General features: G+C 35.7%; 1 protein-coding gene across 1 annotated transcript; it reads left to right on the top strand.

The window, feature by feature from the left end:
- Window positions 1–11,219: 11,219 nt before the first annotated feature.
- Window positions 11,220–11,846, top strand: LOC137945729 (agamous-like MADS-box protein AGL29). The gene has a single exon (XM_068791726.1). It carries the CDS (start codon window positions 11,220–11,222, stop codon window positions 11,844–11,846), a length of 627 nt encoding a protein of 208 aa, XP_068647827.1.
- Window positions 11,847–21,240: the final 9,394 nt, after the last annotated feature.

Below are 21,240 nucleotides of genomic sequence, written 5' to 3'. Positions count from 1 at the left end.
GTTCACCGTACACTCCAGTGGCTTTTGTAGTTGCCTTCTGATTTTGCTAAACTACCCTCATAGAGCTCGCTAGTTTTTGCAAGTGAGTTTTTCTTTGGATTTCCATCCATATAAGAGTTTCATATGTTTGCCACTATCAAATTTGAGTAAAAACATAGAAGCGATTGGGGCCTATCTTTAGAGCATGTGCTCCTAGTAGGGGGATGATGGGGTAAGAGTATGTAGAACAATTTCAATATGACCATTGACATTAAGAAAGGGAAGAGGTGATGGTAGGGCTGGGAATGTCCTAGAATGGAGGGTTGTGGAGTAAGGTTAGTAAGTTCAATAAGTGATGGGGGGAAGATGATGGAGTGATAGGGAAATAATGATTTTTTTAGGGATAGTAACAATGATAATCTTTGTAGATATCAGTGTAGCCTCAAAAAATGCTATGAAAGGGCTAGATTCGAGTATATTTGTACTAAGGTAGGAGTAAGAGAGACAACCACAAATACGAAGCTCTGCAGTTTACTCAAATGTTATGAAAAAGTTTAGTAAATTGGGTAGATGGAAGTTTGTGCATGATATGAATGCTCTTAGGAAATGCTTTTAATCGACAAGATTAAAAAAAGAGGATTTTTCTATGAAACAAAAGGTCCATCTCAGTAACGTGACTACGGTCCTATTAGTGCATGCTGAGGGAAAGTGAAAGTGAAACTCGAGGGTTCACCCTTTCAATTCACTTTCACTCGCTCTCTCGTAGCTCTATGCTTCCCTCTCTCTTGACTCTCTCTCTGCATCCCTCTCTCTCAACGCTCTCTACATCTCTCTCTCTCAACGCTCTCTACATCCTTTCTCTTGATGCTCTTTGTATCCCTCTCTCGACACTCTCTATGCTCTCTACATCCATCTCTCTCGACTCTCTGCTATCTTTGTTAGGAATTAAATACCCTAATTCAAAACTAACGAGAGAAATAATAATAATCACAAAGAACACATGATTTATACATGTTCACCTCAAGGTTAGACTACGTCCTGTCTTCCGCCGTTGTTGTAATTTACCAAGAAGATGAAATAGTTTACAAGAAAAATCGCACACACTTAAAGAGTTTTTCCCTAACCTCTCTCAGCCACAACTGATGATCCTCCTCCGGGTGATAACGCTAACAACGATGCCCCAAAATTTAAAGAGAAAACTACGGCAACCATAATACAACTGTGAAATCTCCAAACTACCCTTAATAAAATAGTAGTCAATATATCGTGTACCAACTCAGTGTAAGGCATTACTTAAACTCCACAACTTAACAATCTCCCACTAGGAGACTAATCCATCATCAATGTCTCCTTTGCTGCGAAAACAACTTCTCAACCTTCAGATAGAAGTCCAACTGAAGTTGCACAAAACTTCAGTTTCTCAATCATAAGAGCCTTTGTCAACATATCAGTCAGATTCTGACTCTCTTGAATCTTCTCAAGTGCTAATACTCCATCTTCAATGGCCAATCTAATGAAATGATAATGCACCTGTATGTGCTTTGTTTTGGAATGATAAACAAAGTTCTTTGCTAAATGAATAGAACTTTGACTGTCACAATACAACACATTCTTTGCATGCTTGAGACCTAATTCTTCCAAGAAATACTGAAACCATACCATCTCTTTGCTAGCTTTGGTCATGGTGACATATTCTGCTCAATAGCTGAAAGACCAACTATCTTATGCAACATAAAGATCCAACTAACTTCTTTACCTTCCAATGTGTATACATATCCAGTGGTACTCTTCCAGCCATCAATGTTTCCAGCCATGTCAACATCTACATAGCCCTGTAATCCCAAGTTTGACTTTCTCAAACGTACGGCCGAGTCCAGAGTGCCTCTCAAATACCTGAGAATCCACTTCGCTGCTGCCAAATATTGTTTACCTGGATTACTCAATTATCTACTCATAACTCCCACTACAAGAACTATGTCTGGTCTAGTGTACACCATGGCATACATGAGACTACCAATAGCAGAAATATAATGCACATTGGCCATGTAGGCTCTCTCCTGCTCTGTAGAAGGTGATTGCTCCTTATATAGCATAAAGTGACTAGTCAAAGGAGTACTCATTGGTTTTGCATCATTCATGTTGAATCTGCTCGGCACCTTCTTCACATATTCTTTTTGTGACAGTTTCAAGACATCAGTATCCCTAGTAATCCCCATCCTAAGGAATTATTTTGCAGCACCCAAATTCTTCATAGTAAACTTCTTGGACAACTCCCTTTTTAACTTATCTATTTCTTGTTTGCAAGCACCTGCTACCAACATGTCATCAACATATAGCAGTAGAATAATGTAGGAGTCATCAAGTTTCTTCACATAACATCAATGATCAGCCTGGCACCTCAAGAAACCAATACTACTCATGAAGATGTCAAACTTCTTATACCACTGTCTTGGAACCTGTTTAAGACCATAAAAGTTCTTGGAACCTGTTTACACACCATTTTCTCCTTTCCTTGTGTTTTGAAGCCATGTGGCGACCTCATGTAAATTTTTTCCTCCAAATCACCATGAATAAAAGTTGTCTTTACATCCAACTGCTCTAAGTTCAAGTCTTCATATGCCACTAGTCCAAACACTATTTTAATAGTAGTCAATTTCACTACTGGAGAGAAAATATCAGTGTAGTCAATGCCTTCTTTTTATTCAAAGCCCTTTATAACCAGTCTTGCCTTATACCGCTTGCTGTCATCATGTTTATCTTTTATTCGATAAACCCATTTATTCTGGAAAACCTTCTTCCCTTTTGGTAACTTAGACAACTGCTATGTCTGATTAGATAATAGTGAATCCAAATCATCCTTCGTGGCCAACTCCAACTTAGTTGATTCATCAACTTGCATGACTTCCTCATGTCTCACTGGTTCACCTTTATCTATCAACAAAATATAATTCAATGCGGGGGGGTATCTTTATGGTGGTCTGCTAATTCTGGCAGATCTCTTGAGTTCATTCACAGGAATATTCTGATTTACTTATGGGGGTATGTTTTCCTTATCAATATTCTGATTTACTTTTGGGGGTATGTTTTCCTTATCTTCTTGAGAAATATTCTTCATCTCAATACCTAGAAGATCTCTCAACTGAATCGCTTCAGACTTCTTAGCTTCATTACTTGTGCTCTCAGAATCTGTTCCCAACCTATCTTTATAAAGGGCACCTTCATTGAAGATCGCATCTTGTCTCCTGATAACCTTACGACTTTGGTCATCCCGTAAGTGATAGCCAAACTTGGTACCACCATAGCCAACAAATAAACATATCTAGGATTTAGCATAAAGTTTACTTCTAAATAGCATAATCAATGTGAATATAAGAAACACAACCAAACACTTTCAAGAAAGAAAGGTTTACCTCTTTTTCACTCCAAACATCTTTTGGTATTTTGCAATCCAATGGTATTGAAAGACCTCTTTTGATCAAATAGGCAGTGGTGATAATAGCCTCAGACCAGAACATCTTTGGAAATCCCGCATGTAATCTTATGCTCCTAGCACTCTCATTAAAAGTCTTGTTCAACCTCTCAGCCATACCATTTTGTTAAGGTTTCCCAGGAATGCTCTTCTTCATCTTGATTCCATTATTAGCACAATACCGTTTGAAATCATCATCTATGTATTGTATTATCTGATTGCAGGCACTTCACCTTCAAATATATCTCTTTCTCAACCATTGTTCTCCATCTCTTGAATGTATCAAAAACATCATATTTCTTTTTAAAAAAATAAACCAATACCTTTCTGTTTGCAACATCAATAAATATCACATAGTAATTAGAACCACCAAAGGAGGTAATAGTTGAAGGTCCCCACACATCTATATGAACCAACTCCAATTTTGCTTTCTTTTACTCCTTTCTAGCCTTAGAAAAGCTAACCCTTTTCTGTATGCCACAAATATAGCCTTCACACAAACAGTTGTTTACAGATTTCAACCATGGTAGCTTCCCTTTGGACTAAAGTACTTTCATTTCCTTCTCACTCATGTGACCGACCCTATAGTGCCACAAATTAGAATCAGTATCAACATCAGCAATTGCAACCGTGTCTCTGCAATTGGAAATGATGTAAAAAGTTCTAGTTTTAACTCCACATGCAACAACCATGGCTCCCTTAGTGACTTTGCAGGCAACACTATTAAAAGTCACATTATGACCTTCATCATCAAGTTGCCCTACTGAGATCAGATTATGCATTAGTTTTGGCACATTTCTCACCATGTAAAGTTTCCACATTGACCCGTTTGACATCCTCAAACTGACATCACCAATACAAACAATATCCAAAGGTTCTCCATCAGCACGATACACCTTCCCACGATATCCAACAACATAATTCTCCATGATCTTGTGGTGCGTAATAGTGTGAAAAGAAGCTCTTGAATCTAACATCCAAGAGTCAATAGGGCTATCAACCAACAAGAGTAAATCATCATGTACTTCTTCAATCACCGCATTTGTAGCATCACTTTTGTTTTCATCCTTCTTCGGTGCTCCACACTTCTTCTTTATATGACAAGACTTGCCACAATTCTAACATTCCACATTCCTTCCGAATTTGGTCTGCTCCTTCCGTTGCTTGACTTTCATCTATTGCTGCCCTTGGTGGAATTCCTCTCGAAATTCCTGCCCCTAGTATCAATATTTAGGGCAGAATTAGATGTTGACGATTCTCCGGAGTTTTTTCTAAAAACTTCCTCATGAAGAATAGTATCCCGAACATCATTAAAGATCAACTTCTCGTTGCCTATAGAATTGTTGATTGCATCCCTCATAAGCACCCAACAATTTTGCAAAAACGCCAAAAGAATTAAAGGACGAGCCTCATTGTCAAATTTGATTTGAACGGAGGTCAATTGATTGACAATCATGCTAAACTCATTCAAATGCATTGCCATTGATGTATTTTCTGTCATCTTTAAATTAAATAGTTTTTTCATGAGATGTATCTTATTATTTGCGGAAGGCTGCTCATACATATTAAACATAACCTTCATCATTCTCGTTTTGGTTTTCTCCAATGCCACATTATGAGCGACGTTCTTCGATAGTGTCAACCGGACCACTCACAACACTTGTCTATCAAGGAGATTTCACTCATCATCTTTCATACATTTTGGTTTCATACCCAAAAGTGGTGAGTGCATCTTTTTATTATACAGATAATCTTCAATTTGCGACCTCTAGAACGCAAAATCCATACCATCAAACTTGTTGATTCCAAGTGTAGATCCTTCTCCGTCAGCCATTGCTCTCAATCACAAAGCAAGCTCTAATACCACTTGTTAGGAATTAGATGTCCTAATTCAAAACTAATAAGAGCAATAATAATAATCACAAAAAAAGAAGAAAAAACAAGCACAAAGAACACAAGATTTTTGCAGGTTCGCCTCAAAGTGAGACTACGTCTTGTCTTCCGCCACTGCAGTAATTAACTATGAAGATGAAATAGTTTACAAGAGAAATCATACACACTCAAACATTTTTTTGTAACCTCTCTTAGCCACAACTGATGATCCTCCTCTGGGTGATAACCCTAACAACGATGCCCCCAAATATAAAGAGAAAAATAGGGCAACCGTAATACAAGTGTGAAATCCCCAAACTAACCTTAATGAAACAACAGTAAATATATCGTAGACCTGGCAGGGACTCCACCCCTGAACCCCCTAGGGAGGGTGGCTCCCCACCCCCACGGCGACCATACCTCGAAGTTTGATCCGCATACCGGCTCTGCTTGAGGAGTTAATTAGGCTCCATAACTTAATATTTTCCTTCCCAACCCTCATCTCGCTCAATGTTCCTCTCTCTGCTTCCCTCTCAACTCTCATCTCTCTCTACGCTCCTCTCGCCGCCGACTGGTTGCTTCCTCTCATCGTGTTGTCGTGTTGCTTCCCTCTCGGTCGGCCGCTACCCCCCTATCGCCTTTGCTTGGCCTTGCCCTAGCCCGTAATGCCTTCCTCTCAACCCTAAAAGCCTCGTCCTTCTTATTCGTTCCCCTCTGTTCATCCTCTCGCCACCCACTCTCTCAAAACCGCACCCTTTCCTCTCGCAATCTTTCTATTCCCCAAACGCCTTCTCTCAGCTCCTCTCTTTCTTTGATTTCCCTCTTTTTTCCTCGACTTCCCTGTCTCTCGCCACCCCCTCTCTCGGACCCTAAACCCAAAATTTTTTCTCATTCTCATCCTCTCGTCACCCCTCTCTCATAGCCCAAGCCCTAGAAAATTTCTCTCAACCACACTCAATCGAATTTTAATCTAACCCCCATTCTATAAATGTTCGATATTCTTTTTATTTATTTATGTGTGATTGAATGGTATTGAATGCTTGATTTTTGTGTTTAATTGAAATCTAATTGAATCTTAATGTATGTGTTTAATTGAAATTGTAGTTTCTATGTGTTGGCTTTTCAATTGTTAGGGTTTAGGGTTAATAAAGTTACAATTTCAGTGTGTTTAGGGTTTAGGTTTTTCAATTGTTAGGGTTTAGGGTTAATTGAATTTAAAATTCTTGTGTTTAATTTTAATTGGTTATGGTTTTAATTTCAGACCGTGTGAATAAGGTCTTGGTAGATAGTTAATTTTCATAAAAGTTATTTTATCTTTGAATCTTTCTCATCAAATCCTATCGGTATCTTCATTTGCTAACTTCTTGTTTAGGGTTTAGTTAGTTATTTTTTACATGTATCTCCATTGTTATTAAATGGTCCACTTAGCATACTGCTTTTTATGGAGAAAGTAATTTCTTTCTCCTTGTTCGACGAGATAGACGAGTTTGATGCAATTAGGGAGATCCCTTCACCATTCTCTAGCGGTAATGAATATGTACATGAGCAGCAACAAAGAGGCTAGCCATCATAACAATCCAAGTTTGCATCATCTTCTACTCGTTATAGGAAGAGGTACCAAATATCCCCTAATGACACTGGCGGATTCATTGATGCGATGACCAGTGTTGCAAAATCATGTATGGATGTCTTCCAAACTAAATATGACAATACAAGACTTCCATGGTACGAAACCCTTTTAGAAATCCCTGACCTATAGAGAGAAGTAAAATATTGAGTTCCTCAGTGGTTGGACACTGTAGATAAGAAGGACATGTTCATTAGGATGACAGTGGAGAACATCGTGATTGACTTTATTTTAACTACCGTGAATGGTACTCATCGATGTTGTACTGAGATTTTTATGGTTGTACAGACTTTGGGACGTCTAATATTCATTAATTTTTTTTTGATAGGTATGACAATGTAAGACTTGGATGAAATTGTTATCAATCTCATTATATTTTTGAATTATTATGTTTTTGTTAATTACTATGTTTGTGGATGAATATGTGTTGTGATTGTGGATGTGTATGAATACATATGGATGTGATTGTAGTTATGGATGTGGTTGTAGATATAGATAAGGTTGTGGTTAAGAAAGATATGTGTTTGTAGTGAAGATAGGGATGTGTTTGTGTTTAGGTTTCTGCATTAATACAAGTTGTGTTTCAAATAACGATATGAATGTGTTGGTACATGATTTGTTTTTTGTGTGTTTATAGGTTGTGTTTCAAATAACAATATGAGTGAGTTGGTACATAGTTTGTTGTTGATACAAGGTTTTTTTTGCGTTGATACATGTTGTATTTCAATTAACGATATGAATGTTTTGGTATATGTTGTGCTTTTTCATTGATACAAATTCTGTGTTTTTGGTTCAAACATTAGTATGCGTCTTTCTTTCTATTAATAAATGTGTACCTTTGCAGGTATTCATGGATAATTTGTCAGACAAACAAAAGATTGGCATTATGTTTGTCTTCACCACAATTATGTTATGTATGGCAAGATATTATCTATTTCATTGTAATACACATGTACAACGTTCTTTATGGGTTTGGGCTTCCATTTTATTTGAAAAAGGCATAAGAAAAATCACCTGTTAAATTTTAAAAAGTTTACAGGATGAATCAAAATGTGTTTCTCAAATTGGCTGAGATATTAAAGAGTGCAAAATTCTTATTAGATATAAAGACTATCTTAGTGGAAGAATAACTTGCATATTTTTTCCTCACTGTTGGTCAACAACAATCGTACAGTGTCACATCATAGATGTTTGATAGATAAATTGGACCATAAGCAAATATTTTAATAAGGTGTTGGATGCTATTGTCAAATTACACTCTTATTATATCAAATGGCCTTACTTTAAGGTAACAACAAAGCCATTTGATGAATAATTTTAGGTTAATATCAAATGTATGTTTGTATTAATTGAAATTATGTCATTAGGATTGTATTGGGTTATTGTTGGAACTCATATCAAAGCTCACACCCCGTTTGATCAACAACTAAGATTATGGAACAGGAAGGGTTTTTCTCTCACAGAATGTAATGGCAACATTACATTTGACATACAATTTACTTACGTACTTGCTGGATAAGAGGGATTAGCAACTGATTTACGTTTGACGAGATGAAATAAACTCTGGCTACCTAAAGGTAAATAACATTTCTTTACATATTATTTTTTATCTATTATTATTTTCAATTAATTCATGTGGAATATATCTTTTATTGTAGATAAATATTATTTAGTGGATGATGGTTATGCAAATCTTCCATGATTTTTGGCTCCCTATTGAGGCACTCGTTATCATTTACAAAAATTTGGAGATAATCCTCCTAAAAATGAGAAAGAATTATTCAACCAAAGACACTCATCCTTGAGGACTACTATTAAGTGTACTTTATGGGCCTTAAAAGCTCGGTTTGTGAATACTGAAAGATGCTCCTCCATTGGTTTTGATATCCAGAAAAAAAATTGTAATTGCTTGTTGTGAATTACATAATTATATACATACAAACGATTACATAGATATTTTGAAAATGAAGAACATGATTTAAGTGATGAGTCTGGTGGAGAAGATGAAGAGGGCGATGGTGTAAATGATGATGAAAATAGCGATGATAGTAATGAATTTTTGGATGATGACAACCAACAAATAAATATTCGAAGTGACCATGATGTACCATCTGCAAGAGTATCATATTTCTTAGATGTGTTAGCTACTCATAAGTGACATAGTTATTGATTATTGTATTTAAATGAATATGAACATTTAGGTTATATTTCATAGGTACTAACTTGATGTTTTTTAATATTAAATATTTAAACGTGTTACTTGATCATGAATTGATTTTTTATATTAAATATTTAAACATGTTGTTATTTAAACGTTTACTTTTATACTAAAAATTGTGCACTTTTACAAATCTATCAATTCATGATTAAGTATTTTTACAAATAAATTATTTTATCATAGCATTAACATAAATTAACCTCTATCAAAGTTTTTATAATAAAGTATCCTCTTTATTTATTTATATAATGCATGAATTTTAATCATATATTTAATTATAATTTTAGAGTGATAATTTAGATATTGTAAAAGTAATTATTTGATCAAACATCAGAAAATTATAAAAGTAACCATTTTTTAAGGTTTTTTTGTTATAATTAATTAAATTAAAAAAATATTTTACTTTCTACGTAGTTTATTAATTTATACTACTCTAAAATCTATATTATTTTTTAATAAAATACAATATTTATTTATTTATTTATTTATTTATTCATGACTTTTAAAACTATATTAAATTACTAACTTAAGAGTGATAATTAGGATATTGTAAAAGTAAGATTTTGATCAAGTATCTAGACATTAATAAAAGCAAATATTTTTGTTAAAGTATTCTATATTTTAAAATTGATTAAATTAATAATTTTATTTTAACTTGTAATTATTTTATTAATTTTGACTAAACTAAAATCTATCTTAATTTATTAATAAAATACGCAATTTAAATATTTATTGTATTAATGAATTTTTATATTATGTTAAATTACTAATTTAAGAGTGATAAATAAGATATTTAAAAGTCAAAATTTGATTAAAATACCCTATTTGATTAATTATCAAAACATTATAAAAGTAACTATGTTTATTTGTTATATTTAATTAAACAAATATTTATTTTTAATTGTGAAAATTTTTTAGCTTATTTTTAATTGCTACTGCACTTTCCATTGAGCACACTAACATAAAAAAATAATTCATTTTCACTTTCACCAATAAAAGCTCTCTTAGGCCCCTACTAAGATTCCAAAGCCAAAGGAAGTGTTATCAAATATCAATTTAAGAAAAAGAGTCGCAGGAAGGACATTCACCGAAAACATCAATGTTATAAGCTCTCCATCTGGTTTTAGTAATCAGGCAACTAAGAAGTGACATTAATTTGCATTGAAGGGAAAAGTTTAGGAATGATACATTAATATTTTTATTTTTTTCCTTTTTCCATATTTTTTTTCTGATTCTGTTAGCCTTTCTATTTAAATTTTAATTTTTTATTATTTATTTCCTCTATATTTGTCCTCAATTTTCACTTCCATATCTTCATAATATATATTTTTTTCTCTTTTTAACTACCAAGATTGAACAATATTAGCTACAAAAAAATTTGATTCTCCTAGATAACTTTTTTCCTATTAACAAAAGCGGGAAAACCCTCCGAGGGAAAAAAAACTATCTCTTTTAAAAAGAATAATAGTAAAAAATATAAATATCTAATAATTTTAAATATATACTAAAATTAAATTATGATTAAGCATTTCATAAGTCTACAAGCTCTTTTAAAAAGAATAATATTATAAAAAATATTTAATGTAACTAATAATTATTTAATAGAATAAATTATTTAATTAACCAATTCACATGTTGAAGTCTAATTAAATATTTAATTAAATAACACTTGAATTAATCAACCAATTAACCCATTTAATGTAATAAATAATTATTTAATTAATCATTGTAATCAATATAGAATACATAAAGGAAAATAACAATCAATTATTTACTAATTTTCAATATAACTATTTTAAACTTGTGTTTTAGAATGATGGAGGTAAAAGACTCCGTTTAGAATAACATGCGCTGAGTCAACTCCAATGGCTCAGTCGAGTCTCTTGACACCGGGTTAACACTGATTAAGTAACACGTTTTTCCCGTTGTTATATATCTATAAAGCTTCGCATATCCTAACGGAAATCTCATTTTCTTTCTTCACCGCCAAGTTTTGGCGCGAGAGGAGAGCAGAGCAGCGCGCCAGAGCAAGAAAAGCGAGCGAAAGAAAGGCAATGGGGAAGAGGAAGGTGGAGATGAAGAAGATTGAGGATCGACAAGCTCTGCAAGTCACCTTCTCCAAGCGGAAGAAGGGACTGTTCAAGAAAGCTTATGAACTCTCCATTCTTACCGGCGTTAACCTCGTCGTCGTTGCCTTCTCTCCCGCCGGCAGGCCATTTTACTTCGGAGACGAGGGTTTGATCCACCGCTACCACCAAGGCGAGACGAACATGATTCCGAAGACGGTGGAAGACGAAAATTTCTGCCTCGACAAGATCGACTTGGACCAATGCAGCGTCGTCGCCAATAGGGAGGAACAAGAAGCCAATGCGGCAAAGGCGGCCTCTGAGGAGCAGTTGACGGAGTGTCACCAGACACAACAATTGCTTCATGATATTGAGACTCTGATGGCAACCGATCAAGAAGAAATTTCGCCAGAATCGGAAGTCGACGGAGTTGCACTTACACAAAGAGTTCATGAGCTTGAGAGGTCTCTGATAGGGACCGATCAAGAAGGGGTTTCGCCAGCATCCGAATTTGACGGAATGTCCTCGTCCGAACCTTCGGCTTCATCGGAAGATTTCTTTGATGACCTGCCGCCGCTGGATGTCCCCGACTACTTTCTTGGCTTCCAGACCTGATCTTGGAATCATCCCGCGTTGAGGTTCAGTTCTTTAATTCTTTACACTGTATTTATTGTCTTCACAGGGTGTGTTTCTGTAATTTGACGGAGTGTTTCATATTGTCTTCAGGGTGTGGCAGTTATTAATCACAATGCACACATCATATTGTCTTCACTTCAACAGTGTCGTTTATCAATGAACTAGCTATCTGCTCTCTGTTCTTCTAAATTGTCAGTGATGATAATTAGCATTGTAGGCCACACCTTTTTTTCTTCTTTTTTTAAATGGCGGTATGATTTTATTAAGGGATGCAAATTAGCACCCAAAATAACAAGGAATGCTTATACAAGATATAGAATAAGCATCTCATGATTACAGTGGGAGAGAGTTCCCAATCTGCCTAGAGACTCCTTTTGAAAACTGCTCAGGCAGATAATTGGCTGATCTTAGGATATGGAACCAGTTGATTTGCCCATGAGGAGACAATTTCTGAGACCTCATCAAGAATGTATCTGACCCTCCATGGGAACAGCTCGAGGTGCTTGGACATCCAATTGAGAGGAATAGGATATCATGATCAGTTTGCAGTTAATTTTAGGCACATCTTTCATGGTCCTTGCAATAGGTTTAGGCAATTCTGGGGATCAAACCTAGCCCTCTATTGTGCCGCATCATGCACGAAACTTCAATGACAAAAAGTCCCTTGACTTTCTTCATTAGCAAATGCCTTCAATTTTCTTCTTCTTTACGATACTATTTTTGTATTGTTTTAAATTCAATGGTAGTGTAAAATTATATTTGGCTTCCATTTTAATGTCTTTAGCAAGGTATACTATCCAAAGAATGGATCTCTACAGGCATCACAGATGTTGGGTTTGCAGAGAAACTAGGAACTGAAGCAACCAGTCTGGAACTTCAATTCACAAAGAAAATTCTGGCCCTTTGATGCTAAAAACTACCACATTTGGTCGCATAGGCTGGTGAGCTTAGTTTTAAGCATTAATAGCTGTGGGGTTTTAGGTCATATTTTAGGTGGATTTTTAGACTGAAAGGTTTCTATCTGCAGTGGGTTCTTGAGACATTGGGAGGCAGGAAGACGAGCTTCGAGTACTGTGAAAATTTGCTTGAGGATGACATTTTCATTAATTCTGCACTGAATCAGGTCAATAGTCCCTGGAGGTTTTTTTTTTTTTTTTTCATTTTCTCCTGAATATCATTTTTTTGCCTTAATCTAATCATCTAGATGGTATTGAACAGAGAAATTTCGTCACGATCCACTCTCCCCTCCTGGGTGGTCTGCAAGCTGTGAGAGAAATCTGAAGTCAGCTTCACGGTGAAGGCCAGTATGTGTAAACCAGCAAATGAAACTCCTTGAAGGTACCTTAGAGGGTTAGTGAGAGATTCCAGGTGCCTTCACTTAAGACGAATCCCGACCGTGCTTTTGCTTTGAGCCTGGTATTGGATCTTCTGTGCTATGGTTTCAAACCCAGCGTGAATTCACAAAAAGTGTCATCGAAAGCTTCAAGCATTCTGCGAGTGACACATCTGATGTCAAGTTTGCTAACACCATTTGCTCTGTCTTGGAAAGAGTGGACCCAATTCTCGTGATGCAGAAGATTTTGTTTGGTGGAGGGAGGAGGGTATGCAGCAGTGACAAGTAGTAACCTCGCAATCTGGTCAGTTGGGAGTAGAAGGGACCATTCAATTCGCTTGTTGTGGTCACCATTCTGTAATTTGAAAAGCATCACTCCTAGGTGCTGGTTTCTTACTAAATGAAACGAATTTTTATTCCGGCCTCCAATGGCCCGTGGATGTTTCCCCTGTCTATGGGGTTTACCACGTTAAATATTTGTGTCTTCTCTCTCTAACGAAACAGGGCCAATCCCTGTTTCCACTGCAATTTGTCCACTAACTTACAGAAATTATCTTCGTGAATGAACTAGTTATTATTACGATCGGTTGGTGGTTCGCTGTCGTCTCAGTTGATGGTGTTTATAATCAATATAAAAGAAATCATAAATAAAAGAAGTTGTTCGGTTGTTGACTAAAAAAGGATTTAGAGGTGCACACACTGGATTTCAAGGTCGTTTAAGACCGTTCAGAAGCAAAATAGTAGCAAGAATATTTCATTTGTGAACATGTGATTCAAGAGTATTGCAACAAGGAGAATAAAAAGAAGGATGAAATACAAATACTATAAATATGACCACTCATCATGGTTTGTCCAGTTTTTCCTTCCCATCAACATAGTTTATGAAAACTGTGGTCGGTTATATGCATCTTCAGGTACAAAAATTGGTTGTTGCTGAGTGGTCTGAGGTGGTGGGGGGAACTGAGGCTGTCCCCAGTGCACTGCTTCCCTGGTTAATAGGAGGTGGTTGTGCCGTCCCCCCAAGGCTCTTTGACTGTTCTGCATACCCTCCTCCCTCCACCAAACAAAATCTTCTGCATCACAAGATATAGAATAAGCATCTCATGAATAACCTGCTTTGCTGGACGGTCACTGCAATTTCAGTTGACATAGACACTTGACATAGTAACTACACTAATTTGAGAGATCAGATGGACTGACAGCAATTTAAGTTGTAGGTCTTCGGGCCCCCGTCAAGTTGGATTTGGTGGGTGTTTCCACCGGTATGATGGATCGGTTAATTCTTTGTTATGACCTTCTTTCTTATGCTGGTCCATTAGCCTCGCTGATCGAGGTTCATGGCCTCTTTAGTGACCCACACAAATTTCTCATGCTAGATATCAATAGCCTTTATTAGTGGAAGGGATTCCAAATCAGTTATTTGTTGTTGTTGTTCTGCTAATGCTAGACCTCCTTTGAGATTTTTCAAGTACTAATGAAAATGTGACCAAATTGACACGATGAGCAAATGACTTTCATCCCAAGCATCTCTTTGCCTTCCAATGTGACATCGTTTGCCTTCAAGTGGCAGTTCAGTCCTTGGGATAAATTGAGGCAAGCAACATCAGTGCCTGATAATGGAACTGAACTATTTCTAACTTGTATTTTGTATAATGGTCAATTAATGGTAAGAGAATATGTAGTAGTATTGGAACTGAACTATTTCTAACTTGTATTTTGTATAATGGTCAATTAATGGTAAGAGAATATGTAGTAGTATTGGAACTGAACTATTTCTAACTTGTATTTTGTATAATGGTCAATTAATGGTACAACTTTGATTCCAACTACTAGAGCTTATTCCAATTTTGATTTCAGTTACTGGTACAACTTAATGTCTAATAATTTAGATGTAACGATATGTATATCTACTATTTTGGGGGTAGTGCAATTTGTTAGTTTTCTTTTCTCCATGTAAAATTTTCCTTCTCTTTCCCTTGAGAAAGTTCCTAACTTACAATACTATAGAATACAAGATGAGCATCTCTAATAGGGAAATGAGATGACATTTGAACAACAGTCACGTTTGACACATTTATAAAGAATCGATGTAGGTTAATTTACATAATATTGTTCCTTGTATCATTATCGCGTAGAATTTCGAGCATGCTTGGCCTCTGAATCACTAATTGTGTTCTCTAGTTTGTCAGTCTCTTTTTACTTAAGGGGGGGGGGGGGGGGGGGGGGGGCTTCAGCACTTGAAGTCGTTAGTGGAGCGCAGATGAAGCTTCATCTCGATGCAGGGGATGAAGGGGTCCTTCATCTCCACGGTTTAATTTCGATCATGTGGAAGAAGGCCCTTTTTGATCTTCTTTGAATTGAAGGACGGGCGACACTCGCATTTTTCCCTCTCTCTCCTCGCACCCCCCATCACGCGTCGTCATTTATCATTTTTTCTCTTCCTCTCTCCCGCACTCCCTTCCCTCTCTTGTCTCCCTATGCCCCTGACATCGATCTCGCCCTTCATCTCCGGCCACCGTCTCAGTTCCCTCTCGTCTCCGGTCTCATCTCTCGGTCTTCTCTCGGCCTCGCCCTCTCTCTCACACCCCCTCTCTAGTCTCTGTGACTCCCTCTCTTCTCTCGTACTCACTCTCTCTCTCGCTTCTCTCTCTTTATTCCCTCCCGACCTCCCTTTCTTCTCTGTCTTCTCCCTCTCTTCTCCCTTTCGGCCTCCCATTCCCTTCTCTCTCTGGCTAGTCTCCTTTCCCCCGAAAATACCTTCCGATTTCGTTCGATTTCCCCATTTCTATTTCGATTTTCTTCGATTTTAGACATTTGGGCATCAATTACTTAATATCTACTTCGATTAGGCATTGATTTCACCCTTCGGCTTCGGATTTCCCCAAATTTCAGAAGGTATGCCTAAACCCTAATTTTTTTTCATTAAATTAGTGTTTTATTTGATTTAAATTTATTTTCAGTGCGTAATTGGGGGTTATTTGTGCATTATTTTGGGATTTAGCGTTACGGTTTATAGTCTAAATTCTTGATTCGTGTATGAATTATTTTTAGGGTTTGCTGCTCGGTATTTAAGGGTCCAGTAATTAGGGTTTAGGGTTTATGGTATTTTAGGGATTAGGGTTTTTAAGGTTTAGGGGGTTTAGGGTTTTTAAGCTATAAGGTTTTTTGGGTTTAGGGTTTGGAATTAGGGTGTAGGGTTTTTAATGTATTAAGTCCTGAAATTAGTGTTTAGGGTTTAGAGTTTAGTAGGTGATAGGGTTTAGGGTTTGATGGTTTAGGTTTTTTTTTTATGGTTTGTGTTTCGGGTTTAGGGTTAAGGGTTTAGGGTTTAGGTTAAGGGTTTAGGGTATTTTAGGGATTAGGATTTTTAAGGTTTAGGGGGTTTATGGTTTTTAAGGTTTTGGGGGTTTTGTGTTTTTAAGCTCTAGGGTTTTTTAGGTTTAGGGTTTGGAATTAGGGTTTAGGGTTTTGGGCTTTTAAGGTATTAAGTTCTGGAATTAGTGTTTAGGTGTTTTTAGTCCAATTCAAACAAGGTTGAGTCGCCTACACGGGCATGCATAAGCCAACGAAACCCGACCCCATCACTAACGAGGTACAGTTCATAGTGACTGCGAAGTTATATGGGGCTCTACTAGGGTCTTCGGTGAATTTGGACTTGATGTGTGTGTGTTTTCATTGTTTAGTGCATATGCATTAGTGAAAATAATTTAATTAATTTTGAAATGTGTGAGAATGTTGTTGAGAATTTTTGAAGTGCTATGGAATGTTTTTGCCATGTGGTGAGGAGATTCGGGTATTATACATATCCACCACATGGTATTTTTTTTATGGTTTGTGTTGGTATTTTTTTTTATGGTTTGTGTTTCTGTGACGAGTAAAGGTTGTCTGATAAAGTTTTTTCTGTGAGGACCGTCTCAAATTTAGATTATACATGGCTGCAAGAAGACAACCAAGTGGTCGAACATATGATATTTGGACATTCGATGATGATAGAAAAATGCTCGACCTCTTGGTCGAGCAGGTCAATCTAGGGAACAAGTTGCCTAACGGGGTGTGGAAGCATGAGGTATACATGGGCTGTGTAAATAAGTTCAATGAAGACAAAGTCATGAAAAAAACTGTTGAGCAGGTGAAGAATCGAACAAGAGCATGGAAGGAAACACAACGAGTTATTGCATGTAATTCTGTATGGCTTGATTACATAAAGGTCAGTAAATCTGTATGGCTCGACTACATGATGTACTATAAAATATTTTTTATGTTTTTCGCGTTAGTATAACTCTATTCCAAGACGTCTAAATGATGTTTTATTCTTGTAGGAGCATAAAGATGCTGAGAAGTACAGACGTGAAGGCTGCCCCCTGTACGACAAATTAGTTGTGGTGGTGGGAAACACATTAGCGGTAAGGTCAGGAGCTGCAACCTTTGTAGATCAGGGCGATGAGGTGATCCGTGAATCGGAACATGTCCCGATGGATGAGCCAGAGGATGTTGATATAGTTAGGGATACTCCATCACCATTATTAAGCATGGATGAGTCTCTAGGTAATCAATCTAAAAGAAGTAAACAGTCATCTTCAAGTCGTCGTAGAAAGAGAACCGAAATGCCCGATAATGACACTAGTAGAAGAATCTTTGATGCAATAGATCGAATTGCTAAGACATTTGAGAATTTCATGATGAAATAGGATATTGTAAGAGATTGCGTCAAAGCCCTCAGGGAAATCCCGGACTTGCCTACAGAATTGAAGTATCGCGCTCCTTCATGGTTGGATACACCAACTAAGAAGGTCATGTTTATGGAAATGACAGTGGAAGAGCGGGTCGAGTGGCTTAAATTTTGTTTTGAAAACTAATTGTAATACGTTATAAATACATTATTTTTTTGGAATATTATTATGTAGTAGACATGATATTTGAATTATGACGTTGCAAGACTTATTAGTATGGTTTGTATTTAAATTTGATATGTTGTTGTGTTTATATATTGCATAGATGAATATGGTGTTTTGAGTATGGATGTGGAATGTGGATGAATGTAGGATGTGATTGAATGTAGGATGTGGAATGTGGATGAATGTAGGATGTGGAATGCGGATGAATCTAGGATGTGATTGAATGTAGGATGTGGGAATGTGGATGAATGTAGGATGTGGAATGTGGATGAATGTAGGATCTGGGAATGTCGATGAATGTAGGATGTGATTGAATGTAGGATATGGGAATGTGGATGAATGTAGGATGTGATTGAAAGTACGATGTGGGAATGTGGATGAATATGGTTGTTTATAGGTGTGATTGAAAATAAGTTATGATTGAAGATTGATGTTTACTTGTGTTTATGAATTTTAGGCGATTGAATTTGTGGATTTCCATGGATACTATGATAGATGATGAAAAAGTTGCAACTATGGTTGCATTCACAACTTTGTTGATCGCCTTGGAAAGATACTATCTGTACCATTGCAACAGACGTGTACCTTGTTCTTGTGGGATGAATGGTCCATTGTATTTGCAAAAGGCATTAGACAAATCTCCAGTTAAATTTTGGAAAGTGTACAGGATGAACCAACTGGTATTTCACAAATTCGCAGATATACTTACTAGTAAAGAGTTTTTATCAGCCACAAAGACCATATCAGTTGAAGAACAACTTGCATATTTCCTCCTAACTTTTGGTCAAGGACAAGTGTATAGTGTCACAGCAGAGATGTTTGATAGATCAAACTGGACGATAAGTAAGTATTTCAACAAGGTGTTGGATGCAATCCTCAAACTTCACTCTGATTACGTCAAACGGCTTTCAGAACACACACACTCGAAGATTTTAACAAATTCAATGTTTTATCCCTACTTCAAGGTAACATCACTTCCTATAACTAATAATTTTAGATTAATATACAAAGTTAGTAAATATTAATTGAAAATGTATAATTAGGATTGTATTGGAGCTATTGATGGAACTCATATAAAAGCCAACATTCCACTTGAAGATCAAAAGGTTATCTCTCACAAAATGTGATGCAGCATGTTCATTTGATATGCAATTCACTTATGTACTTGCTGGATGGGAGGGGTCAGCAGTTGATTACCATTTACTGAAGGATGCATTGACTCGTCGAGATAAAATCTTTGGACCTGAAGGTAAGTAATATATTTTTATGCAGTAATTTTTTATCTATTTTATCTTCAATTATTTTATGTGGTATATAATTTTTATTATAGGAAAATATTATCTAATCGATGTTGGTTATGCAAATCTTCCGGGATTTTTGGCTCCATATCGAGGAACCCGATATCATCTGCAAGAATTTGGAGATAATATTCCTAGAAATGAAAAAGAATTATTCAACCGAAGACATTCATCTTTATGGAATATTATTGAGCGAACTTTTGGTGCTTTAAAAGCTCGATTTCAAATGTTAAAAGGCACTCCTCCATTTCTTTTAAGATCCAAGTGAAAATTGTACATGCTTGTTGCATATTGCACAATTATATACGTGCAGAAGATTATGATGATATATTTGAAGATGAAGATGATGATTCGGGTGGCGAGCTCGGTGGAGGAGGTGATGCGGTCCAATTAGGTGGAATGGATGATACAGACAGTGACGATTGCGATGATCTTGAGGATGTGGGTAGCCAAGTAACAAGCATTCGAAGGCAGAGTGCATTAGAATCCACAAGAGCCGCACAATTTCGAGATGCCATATCGACATCCATGTGGAACGATAAATGATGGTTTACTCTTATTACTTTTGAACATGCGTAATTTATATGTACTAAACTTGTAACTCGTTTATTGTAATATTAAAGGCACAAACTCGTTATTTGAATAATTTTTTTTAGGTTATTTTCAAAGTTGTATATGTATTTATTTATTATTATTTTTAATTTTATTACTATATTAAACTTCATATTTAAGTCTCTGGTAAATAAAATATAATTAAAGTATGCATTTGATTAATTAATTACTTTTAATTTTGTCAAAATATATTATTAATTAATACAATGCAAATCTATCTTATGTTATTAATATAATATTTTTTATTCATTAATCATAATTTTTTTTATTTACTCTATTGTATTAGTGATTTAATAGTGGTAATTAAAATATTGTTAACTCAAACACTTTGTTTAATTAGCTCATTTTTATAATTAATAAAATCAATGATTTTAAATTTCTAAGATGAAGATGAAGATGAAGTTGTCCACACTAACACCCATTTCGAAGATGAAGATCAAATTTTCATTTTGTTGAATAACCCCCCCTAAATAGCCGAAGATGAACTTGTAATGAATGGACACCAAAAAGAAACTTTTGAGGCTCTTCAAGAACCCAATGCAGTAGTGGCACTTCATATGGGCCTTATGAATTAGGACATGAACAAAAGAAACTTATCATGGAGAAGTTTTCATCTACCTTGAGGCAGCAAGCAACCCATCAAAATCTTGGGTAGTTGCAATGAACGTCTTTCTTGATTGTCTGAGTTTTATATCACTTGTAATGGCCGTCTATTAAATTTGAGATTTGGACATGCTTAGGAGGGGTTGGTGCACATTGAAAGTGAAAGTGAAAGTGAAAGTGAAAAGGAAAGTAAAAATGAATTATATTTTTTGTGTTAGTGTGCTCAGTAGAAAGTGGTGTAAATAACTTTTTTGTGTTAGTGTGTACAATGAAAAATTTAGTGGAAAGTGCAGAATGAGTCTATTAATAAAATACTCTGATAGATTTAACTTTATTAAGATATTTTTATTTAACCTTTTAATTAACAAAACAAGATAATAATATATTTTTTAAATAAATATATTAAATTAAATAAAAATAATAATATACCTAAATAAACATGCTTACTTTTATTTTGTCTATATACTTGATTGAATTCTTACTATTACATTATCTAAATTATCACTCCTAAATTAGTAATTTAATATATCATTAAAAGTCATGAATATAACAAATAAATAAAATAACATATTTTTTTAGTCTAAATTAATACAATAATTACAAGGAAAAATAAAAATAAAATTTTAATTAAT

Source organism: Aristolochia californica, unplaced genomic scaffold (assembly GCF_029961685.1).
Source record: "Aristolochia californica isolate CCGP_79_NKW_82.1479 unplaced genomic scaffold, dmAriCali1.0.hap1 SCAF_1, whole genome shotgun sequence".
Taxonomy (NCBI): domain Eukaryota; kingdom Viridiplantae; phylum Streptophyta; class Magnoliopsida; order Piperales; family Aristolochiaceae; genus Aristolochia; species Aristolochia californica.
Note: the sequence above shows the minus strand (reverse complement) of the source record. Positions and strands in the feature narration are given on the sequence as shown.